The 15,901-nt window shown below is 41.9% G+C and overlaps 1 protein-coding gene across 3 annotated transcripts in view; it reads left to right on the top strand.

The window, feature by feature from the left end:
- Window positions 1–6: 6 nt before the first annotated feature.
- The window catches only part of MDM2 (MDM2 proto-oncogene), a 62,625-nt gene continuing 46,730 nt past the window's right edge, over window positions 7–15,901 (top strand). The window contains exons 1-3 of one of the 3 annotated variants that reach the window (XM_025208018.1): window positions 7–237; window positions 877–987; window positions 3,477–3,635. In XM_025208018.1, the coding sequence (XP_025063803.1) occupies window positions 160–237; window positions 877–987; window positions 3,477–3,635 (348 nt within the window). In that variant the 5' untranslated portion in view covers window positions 7–159. Of the gene's footprint in view, window positions 238–876; window positions 992–3,476; window positions 3,636–15,901 lie in introns of all 3 variants that reach the window. The other 2 variants (XM_025208016.1, XM_025208017.1) reach the window with 2 other exon arrangements.

The following is a 15,901-nucleotide window of genomic DNA, read 5'->3' as shown; positions in this document are numbered from 1 at the left end:
CTCGGCCTGTCGCTGTGCCAGGCGCTGGGCGTCTTCGCCCCCAAGAGCCTGCGGCCCGGGCAGGTGCTGCCGCTGGCCCTCAGCTTCTGCGGCTTCGTGGTCTTCACCAACCTGTCCCTGCAGAACAACACCATCGGCACCTACCAGCTGGCCAAGGCCATGACCACCCCGGCCATCGTGGCCATCCAGACCCTGGCCTATGGCAAGACCTTCCCCCTGCGCATCAAGCTTACCCTGGTGAGGGGGGCCCTCTGCCACCGGGGCTCGGAGAGCTTGGGGCGGACCGTGGGTGAGGGGCCGAAGGGGCGTTGTGATGCCCCCGGGTGTGTGGCAGGGGCCTTTCTCTCACTTGCCCTGCCTCTTCCAGGCCCAGCCCTTTGGCAAAGCCTCTGGGCAAGAAAGGTGGGCTGGGCTGCTCTGTGCTGGGGTGCCGCTGCCTTGGGCACATCCCGGTCCCTTGAACCCCTGGAACCAACGCCACAGCCGCCCTGCGGGCCCTGCCAGGCCGCTCAGCAGAGCCCCAACGCCGGGCTCAGGTTTGGTGTGTGTGTGGCGGTTTTCTGCTTCTCTTGTGTTGAGGGATACGTGGCTCGAGTCCCATCTCTGACAAGCCTGGGTAGGAGCCAGCCCAGGAGAAAATGCAGGTTTGCCTGAAGCAGGGAGAGAAGGACAGCTGCGAAGTTGTGTGTGGAAGTTGAATGCGGTGGCTCTTGTTCTGTAACTACTGGAAGGCCTGGGGAACTCTAGGTCAGCTGGTTACGGGATGGATGGGGGAAGGCACTTCCAAAGCATCATGGGTACACTAAGTTTCAAGCCATTGACTTCCACCTCCTGTAAATGTAAATAATATCAACTGCTGTGTGTTTTTTCTTGCAGATTCCCATAACTTTAGGTGTGTTCTTAAACTCCTATTACGATGTCAAGTTTAACTTCCTTGGAATCGTGTTTGCTACTCTGGGTGTTCTGGTTACATCTCTGTACCAAGTGGTTGGTAACTATTATTATTTCTTTCTTTTTTTATTTTTCACCAAATGTTGCAACAGAACTGACTGGTCAACAGTGTTTCAAATATTGGAACATAATGTCAACAAGCTGAATGGTCTAGAAATGTTTTAAAGCTATTGCAACACTATACCAGTGCCTAGATGGGGAAGAGATTTCATTTAACAGACATCTCTTTGTTCAAGCAGAAAAAGGTATATAGATATAGTGACTGTAGATGCTTGTGGGCTATTTCAGAAAAGGTGTACATTTTTAACAGTGCAAGGGACTGACCATTGGTACAGTTTATTTTAGGATTCTAAGATTATAAAATTATAGGGGATTATTGTGGACATCTAGGCTGCGCTCCTGTCTTAATGCAAGACATTGGGCTTACCTGAGTTGATATCTACTTGAATTGGCATATATATCTTTTAGAAAAGACAAATATCCATTCTTGACTTTAAAATTTCTAGTCACAGACAATCTACCACAGTGCTTGGGGAGTTGTTCTAGTTATTGATGATTCTTAAGAGTCAAAACCTTGTGCTTACTTTCATCTTGCAGCTATTGGATCTTCTTACACTTTTGTCTGAGATTGAAGAGCTCTCTGTTATCAGAATTCTTTCCCCGTTAGTAACCCCTTTACCTTCTCTTTGTTAAGTTAAACAGATTGAGCTCCTTGTGTCTCACTTTAAGGCATGTTTTCTAATCCTTTAATTATTCTCATGGCTCTTCCCTGAACCATCTCCAATATTTCAACATCCTTCTTGAACTGTGAACACCACAATGGGACACTGTATTTCAGTAGTGGTTGCACCTGTGACAGATAAAGAGGTAGTATATCATTCCTGTCTGACATTCCACTGTTTATGCATCCAGGGCTACATTTAGCCCTGGCCTCCCACTGGAAGCTCAGCTGATTATCCACCAGGATCCCAAAGTCCTTTTACAAATTCCTTTTTCCCAGGATAGAGTTCTCATCTTGTTGAGGTGGATCCTTCATCGCTTGATATCTTTAGATCAAAATTCCTAGACTAGATGCCTTTCTGATTCACAAGTGGTAGCACAATAAGTAGCTCTGGTAGAGTGAATTGGTTGGCCTGTATTTCAAGAGGTCAGACTACATCAGGGGTGGGCAAAATGTGGCCTGCAGGTTGGATGTGGCCCACCAGGCCATTCCATCTGGCCCACAGGATCCCTAAAAAATTTAGAAAATTAATATTTATCTGCCCTGGGCTGCCTGTCATGCGGCCCTCGATGGCTTGCCAAAACTCAGTAAGCGGCCGTCTGCCAAAAATAATTGCCCGCCCCTGAAATGCATGAAGATAAAGGTTCCTTTTGGTCTTAAAATGTATTAAAAGAAACAAGAGAAACAGGCAGCATTACCTGGCCAGACTGCGCGTATCTTGCAGATATCTAAGTTGATATTTAGGTGAAATCATGTCTTGTCCTTTCACAGAAAGCTTTGATGTGTTTTAATTTAGAGCCATGATCATTTCACTATATTAATTTTATTAAATGTTAGCTGTAGAGCATTTCTTCAGTAAAATGCTAAATTAAGCATTAAAAATCCTTTGTCTCCCAGCTTCTTATAACATTCATCTTAGTAATCATAGAAACTAACATGCAGCAATTATTCTGAATTATGCATATTGTTTAAAATTGGGGTTTTCTATATCAAAATAAGTTCATGCATAGTATAACTGAAAGCTAAATTGGTATTCATTATGTGTGTTTGCTCATATAGTGGTTAGTGATAAATGAAGTGGAAAATAAAAAGGAAGAGATACAGATAAGTAACATACATATTATGGTAGGAGCTTTATTTGTAATGTAATGATACCGTGTAGTACTTGAAATATGGGTTCCCTATGGACCTCTGTCATAAGGATACACTGCAAAGTTGTTATGCTTTGAAGAACAGCATAAAATATTCTGTGTTAAAATATGTGAGATTTTAAGTTTTATGTTGATAGCATGCCAGTAACATGGTGTAGTCTGTTGCAACTTTGATAATCATGCTGTGGCATCCCCCAATACAGAATATTACAAGTACTAGTAGATCTCACAATGTTGTTTGCTCTTTTTGTGGAAGGTATGTTTTTACACTTGGTTCAGAGTGTAGTATTAGAAAGACAGGAGCCAGCAGTTTTACAGCCCTTCCACTTTTCTATCTGTACTCAGGTAGAAGACTTTTCTCATAAAATATGGGAAGAGAAACAAAGGGAGAAAAAGTCAAGAGCTAACTGTTAGACAGCTTGTTGAAAGAAATTATTCGTGTTCTTTTTTTTTTTTTTTTTCCCCTCATCAGTCTGCTCAGCACTGTCTACCCAGAGTAAAGTGGAGACCAGTACATCTCTGTTTGAGACATAAGAAGAGGTGGAAAACAATACTGTCCATATTAAATTCCCTCCACATCAGTAGCTAAGTTTGCTTTTATGATAGGGTTTGATTTTTCTCATGTTTAACACCATTTTTCCTCTTGGTTTTAGTGGGTGGGAGCCAAGCAGCATGAGCTGCAGGTGAACTCTATGCAGTTGTTGTACTATCAGGCACCAATGTCCTGTGTCATGTTGTTCTGCACCGTACCTTTCTTTGAGCCAGTATTTGGAGAAGGGGGGATATTTGGACCATGGACACTTTCTGCTGTGGTAAGATTTATTTGTTCTTTTTATTTTATTTTAAATTAGATACCACTGCGTTTATCACTTAGTACAATAGGTTCAAATATAGCTTTTAACAGTAAAGGAAGCGAGAGGGGTGACTTTGTGCCACTTCGGCATCTTTGTCAGTAGATTTGACTGAGTATCTTTTTCAGCCCACTCATGTTTGCATGTAGGAGTCTTAGTTACAAGAAATCAAGAAAGTAGCTAATTTCCTTCAGCTATACCTATCGCATAAAATTGTTGTGAGGGCTCAGTTGAATTTCTGGGGCCACTGCCTCAGACAGAGGGAGTAAAGAAGAAACAATGCATGTTGTAGCACTGTTTGCCTTTCATGAGCATGTTCTGAACTTCTTATTCAAGTTGTCTGCACTGAATTTGAAATCATATTTACATTTTTCTGTTCTCAGTTTTCTTTGTTCTCTTATGTGATGTTTCCTGATTTGTATTTGAAAGTAAAGAAACTTACTTAACTTGAGGTGTAACTGAAGATGGTGAGAAATATGTTGGATTACTGACTGTGTCTGTTAATCGACAGATAATGGTGCTGCTGTCTGGTATAATAGCCTTTATGGTAAACTTGTCCATTTACTGGATCATTGGAAATACCTCTCCTGTCACGTATCCTTTGTGTTTGTCACTTCCTGTTTTCAAATGAATAGGATTTGTGGTAACTCAGCTATATATTATAACGGAAATAAAAGCCTGGGCAAATTGGTAATTTACCAACTTTATCCTGAATATTACAATTGTAAGAGCTCAATCCAGTTTTAGCCTGTTTTCTTATGGTTCATTTAGACACTGGTCATTAATGCAGTAATGTGATCTTTTTGTTTCTAAGAACATTTGCATGCACCTTTGTGGCTCTATGTAAGAAGTGTATAAAGTGATTGTTGTTTGTGTATTGGTTGATTTGTGCAGCAAGTTGGATGAAACATCTCATGTAAATGCAATTTGTCATGTATCATAATTGCACAGATTAAAGTGGAAAGTTGTGCGGAAAGAAATCTATGTGAAATGCCAGTTTATTTTTGGTTTAGATGGTGATTTGTTTTTTTGACAATTGTTATCCTTAACAGATACGCAGGTATAATATGTTTGGACACTTCAAGTTCTGCATCACTCTTCTGGGAGGGTACATCTTATTTAAGGATCCATTATCAGTAAATCAAGGTCTTGGGATTCTGTGCACGTTGTTAGGCATTTTAGCATATACCCACTTCAAACTTGGTGAACAGGAAGGCAGTAAGAGTAAATTGGTTCAGCGTCCATAAACCAACATTTCTTGGGAGAAGCGTTCATCATATCGGGAGGTAAATGCTGTAAGAGTTGCTGTGACTTTCACATCCATACCAAATGAGCCAATGGTGGCTACTGTTTCAGTAAATATTGAAGGAATTCTGACCCTGTGATCTGACAGTATTATTATTGTAAAGAAGCTTTGAGGCCCATACGTGCAGATATTCCAATATATAAGGACACTTGCTGCCTCTTTGACTTTTAGACAATGAAAGGGCACCTTGCTTTTTTGCTGTTTATGTTAAAAGAGCTGTCAACCATAACTCTGATTCCAAAATGATTCCTCATGTATAGGGATCCTGGTTTTCTCTGATTTAAAAAAAAATCCCCAATTTCCAGTTTAAAAAAAAAAAGTAACCCCAAATCCACATTTAAATGGAATGCCACTTATATATATATGCATGCATGCATACAGTGGTGGTTCATTTTAAACATGGAAAAATGTGGATTTGGGGTTACTTTTTTAACCAAATATTGGGGATTTTTTTTTTTTTTAAATCAGAGAAAAGCAAAATACATATGCAGGGATCCTGGTTAACTATGTGAATTACTTTCAGCTGAATGGTTGGAGTAGAATTATTAGTGAAATGATGAATGGAGACAGCAGCTGTAATGATCAACTTGAACCAACTCTCCCTTCCCCCCCTCCCCCTGCAAATGGTGGAGATGTTGAAAACAAGATCTGCACTTTGAGTTGATCTTTAGATGTAACAGTATTTGATAAAGTCACTGATATTTGGAACATTTCCTGTTTCTGCTTCACAGTTTTCTTACATTAATGAAAATTGTTTTATGGTTGGCATGTGGAAATATTGGGGGCAGCTAAAAAACTATGTCCGGACAGGGCCCAAAAGGGATCTTTTTAATAAGTATGTGTAAACTGTCATTGGGGTAGAAAGTGTGGTATGAACCTCATACTGTTCTAGTTTTTGCTCTTCTGCATCTCACCCATGCAGACACCTTTCCCTGAAAAGGTTCACTGTTTGTATAAGAAGAACCCAAAGAATAGCTGGGAATCTTATGTTGGGGTCCCTTCAGGAAATCTGCAGCAACCAGTGAGGAGCTTGGGTTGGGCACATGTTCTGCAGTAATTTGTGGTGTATAAATGACTGCTCTGTGCCAAAGCCAGGCTTAGTTTTTTAGCCATTTGGGAAAGGCTAAAGGACCACCTTATAGAAAACATTAACATGACAATTTTCCTGCTTTCAGTAAATCTGTTAAATGTGTTTGTCGGATTTGCAAGTGCTTAAAATTTATTTGCACTACTTTAATCATTGCATTTTTATCTCTATCTGCAGTAGTTTTAAGTTATAAGCAGAAACAGGTGTTTGGGTTCTACAGCAGCCCGCAAGAATGACTGGATAGCTGGGTTCTCTCAGCTCTTTAACAGTACAAATGATCAAAACCCTTAATGTTGTTTTAATGTGCAAGAAGCAATCTCAGTCACCTTTTACAGTACAGCCTGTTTTCAGGCTTGGAAATTATTTATTCAATTTTCAGAGTACTTGATTTAAAAAAAAATCTATTTCTCTTGGGTAGGGTAGCCTAAGTTTACATCATACTATTCTGTATTGTTTCAGTATTATGAACAGCTAAAGAATTTTGTGTCTTTGCCAACTGTGTCTTAGGCATTGTACAAGTTCAAGGAAAATTTCTTTTATAAACATTTTTATAAATCCTATAATTTGTTAGCTTAAAAACCAATCTGGAGTGCTGAGAAATGTGTTTAGAACTGTCTGATATTTAGGTGCACATTCTTCAGTCTGTGCACTGAGAAAGCAGGTTGCACTAATTTGTGCTGTGCACAAGCTCCTCTAAAATGTAAATAAATCACAAGGACATTCTTAGAGTTAGAAATGAAATGACTGGTTTAGAAGCCTGTATGACAAAAGACCTAAGATGGGATTGATGTGAATATATTACGTGGGGAGAAAACTAGCCAAAAATGTGTGATGGTAAAAATGGCTCCTTAAAAATGGGACAGGAGCAGATCTTCAAAACTGCAAAAGAAAATTAAGGGAGTGATTTAAACACTGGCTATTTAAGAGGGTACACAATAAATACACTCTGTTCCTGGGTACAAGTCCTATAGGGTGCTTGACTGGATTTTTTTCATATATTGAACAGTTTCACTTTGGGTTTTGCCCATTATGCCTAATGAATAAAATAATTTCTTGGACTTTTATTTGTGTCTCTTTCTTTATCAAATGTTTCACAACATTAACAGCCAGACTTACCTAATCTTGGGATGACATTGCTGCCTTGATACAGTTACGTGGCTTGAGCATCAATGTCCTAGGGGGGAGACAGAATTTTAGTTACTTGTTATATTTGGGGGCAAAGAATTGCTGCTGCATATGTTTCCCAGATTGATTGAATTGGCCGGCTCTTTACTTAAATACAGCATCTGCAGTACAAGACACAAAGCTACAAGTGGTGCTAAACTTGTATATGTGGATGCACCCTTTATAGTTTTTGTCTAGTTAAGCTAATTGTACACACAGGAGGCTCTTTTCATCCCTCTTCTACCTGTCAGGCTCTTCATGTGCCATCTTCCCATCCTTCTCTACTTCAGGGGTTCTTTATAAACTCATTCGATCTCTTCACTCATGCAAGGGACTGTGTATGTTCCCCATTTTCACTATAGCTTTTATAAATGGCATTATTCCCCGCACCCTTCTCCCATAACCCGGGGCTCTGTAGTCATCCTTTATCCCTGCACCAGGGTCCCTGTGTATCCACCCATCAACCCTTGTCTGGTGGTAGGGATCCTGCTTCCTCCATGTGCCAGAGCTCTGTGTGTATGAAGAAAGAAGTCTTTCAGGATGACCACTTTTTAAATGGTATGGGGGATGTTGGGCAGAAATGAGATGGGGCTGAAAAATGAAAATGGTTGCCATCAGCCAGTTCTTGGATTTAGAAACAAGTATTTGGATTTGGTGGTCCTGGGACATTTGCTCGTTAGGTGGTCTGTGAGTGTTTTGTATTTTTGTTACAGATGTTCTCGGTGCTAGAAGTCATGTAGTGAAAATGCAGCCAAACTTGGCAAACCTGAGGTAAAAATAATCCTGCTTACCGAAAGGGGTTTTTTGTTTGTTTGTTTTTGGGTTTTTTTATATATACAAATCAACAATCTGTCTGAAGTTGTTTGTTCAATGGGGGGGAAACTGGTTCGAATACACACAATGTTATTTTAATATTATTCTTCTAGCGTCTATATTTCAGTTACTTTTGTTTGCATGAAGAGGAAAAACACAATTAACATCTTTAGTATGTGTGGTTCCTATCTTTTACCTGACCTTACCAGTAGAATTGCACTGTATATAATATTTTAACAACCATAACTATATATCCAATGAGCAGCCACTGAAATAATGCATTAGAAATATACCAGGAATGCATTTGTAGGCTTATTATATTTGTTCTCCAATGTACTCACTACGCTTTTACGCTTCCTTAGAAGTGAAGGGGCAGCAAGCAGTACACTAAAATATTGTTATATTCTTTATTTAAAGGTCTTTGAGGTTTGGGGAGAAAGGAATCAAGGGGTTCTCCAGTAAAACCAGCTCTAGGTAAGAATACTTTGCAGGAAGACTGCAATGAGTAGTAAATATGTGCTGCTTGTTGTTGGACTTCATTTTCCAAAGGTGACTGAGCTGTGTTAAGGAGCTAGGCCATGGTTCTATGCTATGAAGAAAATGCAAAGCATCCCCTATATTAGCTGTTCTTTCTAAATTTTCTTGATATTGCCACCACCACAGCAGTTCCAAGTTGGAGTGCTTGGCTTGACATTCTGCTGGCATTTCAACCGCTGTGTTATCTGAGCATAGTCAAAGCAGACTGACTGGTTGAAACACCAGTGGCTTGTGGCATCTTGTCTTTACTGGCACTGTTGCTATCAGAGATATTGCTGGGAAATTCTAGAGGAAAAATGTCTGAGGTCACTGTCCTCTGATGGGTCTTTTTTTACCCCTAAAAAAAAGTAAAGATTACGCTTTGATTTTTTTTTTTTTTTTTTTTTAATTTGGCTCGCGTTAGGACTGTTTGCTATTTCAAGGCCCGCTATTTTCTATAACGTTGATAACTGTGTGCGTTTAGCAGCATTTTGTATCTGCTGATCTTGTATGACTTGATAAGTTAGGGCAGGGGTTCAGATTACAGTTCCAGGGGAGTTTTTGCTGATGGGAAAACAGCTGAATTCTTAGACTTGAGGTAGAAGGAATGTGTTGTGCAGCTTCTCAGTGAAAAGGGAACTTGTCTTCCTGCAAGTCTGCCTTTAGGACAGAGCTCCAGTTCAGCAGAAATACATGTTGGCTCTGTCTGCTTATGCTAAATGAATGCACAGTTGTAGCAGGGGCCAAAGGAACATTAAAGCCTTATTCAATCTGCCTGTCAGTTGATTAAGTTTCTCTGAGACAGATACCAGCAGGTAGTTCACTTTTGATAAAGGGTTTATTCTGTAGATAAGGGTAGGAAAAAAATATTTGTGAAGCTCTGAAGATAAAAATGACTGATTTCCAAATGACTTCACACACAGCAGTAGCTGCAGAAACATTTAAAGCATTTGGATATATAACTTGGTTCTAACCAACTGCTGATTTAGCACATCTGCTCTGCAAAACTCACTGAAATACACCCCCTGCACCATCTGTTTTTTGTCTATTTATGGACTTGGGTTGTAAATGCTCAGGGATTTTGCTCTTGCTTAACACCTGTGAGGGAATACAAATTTGGTGCTATACAGATAGTAGTAATACATTTGACAATGATATAGTTATAGGCCATGTGCTAGTGCCCTGCTAGTGATGATTGCCAGCATACTTGGAAAAGCAGGAAGGAGGCAGAGGCGACAGGGACTCAATAGATGATGGGCAAGAGAACCCTTTGACTGCAGTTTTTAGAAACTGATGGAAAGCTTAACTAGGCAGGAGGCTGAAAAGTTGCTTCCAAGCAGTCAGTCTGCTTGGAAAATGTTTTGTTCCCCAGTCACCCTGTGCTCATCCCATTTTAATTAGTGGGTGCTTTACCTGCATTTTAATTACAGCAGAACTGAAGCTATTATGCACTGGAGTAACTTACATATAGAATAGTACCTCCTTTTAGCAAAAACAAAACATATATAGTGATGGTAAGTAAACAGTGAAGGCTGGAAAAAGATCTTGAAAACATGATTCACTCTCATAATTTCTAATGAGGCAGCTCTATCTTCTTTTCAAATACTTCTCTACACTCGGTTATCACTAAGTACCTCTTCCTGGGCCATTGAACTTAGTTCCTTAAAAAATCATTTTCCTTTTGCTGCTTCCTGTATCCCCCTACCAATGTTCCAGCCTTCTATTTGACATCACAGTTAATTACTACGGAGATTGTGGTGTCGCTTGCAGAAAATTATTACCTTAAGGAAGGGAGGAATAAGCAGCAGGAGCTGATGACTTCCTGAGCTATGAAGTTTCTAGTTTTAGACAAATAAACATCATGAGAAACCCCTGCAGGCTAAGAAATACAGTGCAGAAGAGACTCTTAGTTTATCTCCAGGCAGTTTTTTTTTTTTTTTTCAAAGAATCAAAGATCAGAATTACATGCGAATTTTCACAACACCATAATACTGAACATTTGGTTTAGAATAGCTTTCAGTAATGCTTGGAAATATGAATCCCATGTGAAAAATAAACAATTGGCTGCAGCAATTGTAAAACTGCATCTCATGGAGATTTTACCAGAGTGCTTTCTTGGAGGCCCTACACTTCCTGAGAGAAGGAGAGCTTTTGTGGAACTCATATTACAAAATCCTTTTGTCTAGTTTGCTTTTTTAAAGTTCTTATGCTGTAATACTCCAGGAACTAAAAGGCACAGCCCTTTAGAGAGTACATATTCTATTACACCCATCATCCTATCACCAGATCAGCTGTGCTGTCTGGACCCAGCCAATGCTTTGGGCTGGTGGTTATGATCCCCTCTGTACTGGGCCTATGGTAAGGAAGAGTGCAGAGCAGGTCCCCCACCTTTCACAGCCTTGGGCAAGCAGAAAACCCTGCCCTGTTCTCTTTGGCTGAAGCAAGAAAAAAAGATCTCTTTCCTGTTTCAGGGTGTTTTAAACCCATGATTTAAATATATATGTTACATGTTTCAACTAGTTCTGGAAATCAGAGAAAATATGCCTGGATATTTACATTATTACCAAGACCTCTACCTTTTCCCTTCTCACCTGGATCCCTTACCTGTTGCACAGTGTGTGCACCCTGGATATGCCCTCCAACATAGTAAAAAGTCAATTTTTCCAAGAAATGTATAGGGAGTCATGTAACCTAAGATAATATGTAATTTGCCAATATGGTACTTGTGTATCCCTACATAGTTCCTGTAGTTCAGCAGTGAATGGGCATGCTTGCTATTATGTGTAAAGCAAGAACCATGACAGTCTAGTTAGCAAACTAACTGCAGCAGCAATGAGGAATAAATTATTTTGTTTGAAGTGAGTAATTAAGAGAGGCTTGAGGAAAACTCATAAAAATATCAGTAACTTTTTTGGAATGAGAATGTGTGTTCCATATCAAAGCACAAAAATATGCCAAAAAACTAGCTAGTTAACTAACACCGACAGGATTCACAAGAAATGTCGCAGATGAGACAGACTTATTTTGAGAACCATGAATAGTAGGCTCTGTTACCTTCAGAGCAGATAGAGGACCTGAATTGGCCGGTCTTCCCTGGATGAAAAAAAGAATTGTAATTTCTAATGACCTTGGGAAAGAGAGCTTTTCAGTTAAGTGGGTTAGTTTCTCCACCTCTGCCTATGTTCGAACGGGAAAGTTCATGTAGAACCTGCATGTCCATTAGAGGCTTGGAAGCTTCAGAAGAGAGTACTAGGCTGAAAACAAAGTATCAGATAACCGGATAAGGGAATAAACTGAGAAATGTACACAAGAACTATTAATAGCCCACACTTTTCAATATGTTGCCTAAAGGTGAGCATTAAACTTCATTGTTAGGTATTGGGATAAAGTGATCAGACTTTTCAGAGATGAACAGGCAGCTTTCCTCTACTTCCATGGCAGTAAATAGGGAATGGCAGATTCTTGCACCCTGAAAAGGAGGCTGCTTTCTTTTAGATGCATTACTTTGGAGTTTTGCATTACTTTGACATATCTGGCCTTAAACATTGTATCTGTGATACATTCTAACAAAAAGAGCCTCTGTCCTGTTTACCTTAGGTGAGTCCCTCAAGATTTCTGTCGTCTTGCACTATTTTTTTTCGGGGGGGGGGAAGCGACGCTATTAACGTACTTTGTATTTCCATTTTTCTCTGATTGGAGTTACTGGATAGGTTTAGCTTTGCAAAGACAGTGATGTTGCTGTGCTAAACATTAGTTACAGATTGAAAACGCTGCAATTAAAATCTTGTAAAACTGGGGCTGCGGTGAGTCTGGTGGCGGTAACAGGTGGTGCAGCAGCAGGGTCCAAGGGCAGCGGCAGAGGTTGGGTAGCAGCAAGGCAAGGAGGGCTGTATTTATACAACCCTCACTTGTCTCCCCTCCCCTCAGCTGCCAATGATCCTGTCTGTCAGGCCCCAGGGGCCCCAAATTCTGTGGCAGGCTATGCTGTCTAAACATGTCTGTTAACTTGCTGTTAACTTCTGATAGCCCAGTGGGCTGGATGTTTGATACCCCTGTCATAAACGGTCCTTGCCCTCATGAATAAAGGAGCATGAATAAACCAGTTATTAGACAAGTTGCAATCACTTGCCTAAAAGAAAAGATCCCTTTTGAAGGGGCTGAGAAGTAGGACAAGGCAATGTATTTACTGGGGGTTGGGCTTTCAAATAAAATGAATCTAGAAACAGATTTTTCACAGGAAGATGACAAACTAAGATTGGGGTTTTGTTCTAATATAGCAGTAGCCCAGAAGAAGGCAGGAAAACGCAACAAGATTCAAAGAAAGGTTATTTCCACTGCAAATAAGGAGGTTGATGGAATAAATAGTGAGGACAGATCAGGACAAATTGTCCCGGGGGAGAGCGGAGGAAAGAACCCCAAACAATGAACGGGGACCCCCTGGGGCAGGAAGCATGCATCGAAGGAGAAAAATATACAGAAATAACTCAAATTACTTACCGGCAGCAGGACCCACAGCGCAGCTGGAGCAAGAAAAGAAATCCGCGCAGGTCATAAGCCGCGCCTTTATCCAGCTGAAACCAGCTGGTGACGTCATCAGCAATCACCGGCCAGCGGAGATGAGATGGACTGCCGGGGAAGATGGTGGGAAGAACGGAGCAGAGTCGGGGAAAACTCCGATGCCGGACGCTGTCTGGGATACCCCGAGGGAGAGAGAGCCGGCAGGGGCTCTCTATGCCAGTAGGGAGGAGACGGCATAGAGACGTCAGCGTGGTGAGGAGACGGGAGCCAGAAGAGGCTCTGTACTCCAACAGAGGCGGGAGCATCACGGGGAACGCAGGAGGCAAAGGAGGCTCTCCCTCCGGGTGAAGACAAGGGAGCAGCAAATGGAGCTGCGGAGCAGAACGGCCAGAGGCTGGGTGTCAGCCCATACTATAAGAGGTAGCCAGGTATGTGGGGAGATACCACAGGACGCTGGAAGCTGGACGTCTCCAACAGTGGAGAAGGACAGCAGCGGCACTTGCCACGCGGGGTGGCGTGAGAGACGAAACGACCCGGGGTGAAGGGCCACGGTTGACACTGACCATATGACGGACCAAACCCCAGCGGGATCATAGGAAGCGAAGGTTGCTCCGTTTGCGTAACAGAAGGACAGGGGAAAGGACCGGACAGGTCCTTCCACACTTAGTTTGTGTTGAGTTTTCCTTTCTTGTTTCCCCCTTTTGGAGGGGCTGAGAAGTAGGACGAGGCGATGCAGGCAGGATAGCGCTGTATCGTATTTTCTTTGGCCCTCCATCTTTCATTTGAGCGCAGGGTAAATTTAGAGTCCCAGGCAGGGACTGCTGGGAGACAGGAGGGAGTGATTCTCCAAAGCCCTACTACTGGCTGAGTTAGTTATCTCGGGAGGCAGGGCCTAGAACATGATAGGGCTATGAAGGCCATCGAGTTCCAGGGAGACAACATCATCGGGGGTACGGCCGAGAAGATCTGGTGACTCGCTGGAGGTTGGTGTGAGATTGGGGTGTAGGGGAGATGGAGCCCCATGGACGACTGCCAGGCAGACTCCCCACTGCAGCAGAGCCCTGGGTGGTTGGCACCCCCCATTGGTATAATACCCAAAGTTGTGGCAGGCAAGATCAGGGAAGGCCACCCCGGTGATAAACGGCTGTCCACAGGCCTACATGAGACCGTAGGACACCCTCTACCGGCCGCCCGAACCAAGGCCACATGCAACCGAATGTTCGAAGCCTGGCGGATACACAAAGAAACAACCATAAACATTGCTCGGTTTTTACTTTCTGTGTTCATAAAGAATATATTTGCTAGTAAGTGTGTTACTAACTGAATTAATCTAAATTATAATGACAAATCATGCATGCTAATAGAGGAGTATCAAAATTGCAGTTTGAAAGTGTTCCGTGCAGGAAACTTCTGCTGATCAAGTTGCAAAGGATTCTCCAGGAAAGGAGTTCTCAGTACTGGTTGGAATTAAGATGAAGCTGAAAAGATGTGAGTTTCAGCCTCTCTTGCCATCATAAATAAGTAATTCCTATAAGCCAAGGTACAGAAGGATTCCAAAACAAAGAGGTGTAACTTTATAGCTGACAAGAAGCCCTTTAGCTGAAAAAGTTTCCATAAAGCAGGTTCAGCTTGAGGTACAGATCCAAGAACTAGGGGAAAGGGAACAGCAGCTGCCCTGAAAATGATTATAATCAGTATCTTGGATCAAGTGCTGCAGAGAAAATGACTTTTCCACTTTTCTTGCAGTTCAATGTGACAGAGAGCAAGCTAAAGCAAGCATCAGAGGTAATATATACACCTTTTAATTCTCCTACACAGAATAATTGTGAATAATTATTGGCAGAGGAAAACTGCTGGAGATTAGACCCAACTCATTGTAAACAACAAGGGTGCAGACACATAACAAGTGAACTGTTTCAAGAATGTCACTGATTTGGAACTGGTTCATAAATCAGAGGTATCTGCACGTACGCGACCAAGGAGGGATCAGAGAAGTTGCCTTCAGGCATTGCAGTGCTGACACACTGTCATCAGGGGGTGGGGGTGAGTACCCAGCCCAGCATGCCTCCCAGTACCTGGAACTACCCCAGGAATCTCCTAGCTAGGGGGGAAGACCCCAATTGCCTGGATGGGGTTGGTCACAGCTGCCTGAACCCCTGCTTGTGCATTGCCAGGGGACAAGGTATTCTGGGGGCTGCACAAGGTTTCTGCCTCTAAGCCTGCAGCTTTAAAAATTTTTTCCTAGAAAGCTGCTCAATTAATTCCAATTCATCCCTCCCCACCCCCTGAGCAATGAGCATTACCAGAACAGACAGTTGTCCTGTGAAAGTTGGAGTAGGGAAGCAGGGCATTGAGGAGCCATCCATTGTGAGATGCCTGAAAGACTGACCAGATACTAGTCATGGAGCTTGGTGTCCATACATGACATCAAACTGTTTCACAGGGGACTTGATCATCCAGGTATGCTTTTGAAATGTTCCAGGAAGTTTTAAACCATTCTAAACTGGCTTGTGGATCTGGACACTAGCAGTTTAAACTGCATTTTAAAAGAGCTATGTGTTGTGTGTCTGCACCCTAACATGTCTCTGGTGTGAATGTGCTGGGACACAAACTGTGAGACAAGCCAGCCCAGGTAAATGAAAGCCAAATAACAGAGAAAGAAGGCTCAGTTAGCTGCTTTGGGTTTCTGTTTTACATCAGGTGATGTTTACATCACCTCAGTACCTGGCTCAGGAGTGTATCTGTGAGGCATGTCACATGTGCTTCCTCCTTCAATGGAAGCAATGCAGCTGCAGAGTGATGCTGGGCATGTCCCAGTAATTT

This window comes from Alligator sinensis, unplaced genomic scaffold, assembly GCF_000455745.1.
Source record: "Alligator sinensis unplaced genomic scaffold, ASM45574v1 scaffold506_1, whole genome shotgun sequence".
Classification (NCBI taxonomy): Eukaryota; Metazoa; Chordata; order Crocodylia; family Alligatoridae; genus Alligator; species Alligator sinensis.
Note: the sequence above shows the minus strand (reverse complement) of the source record. Positions and strands in the feature narration are given on the sequence as shown.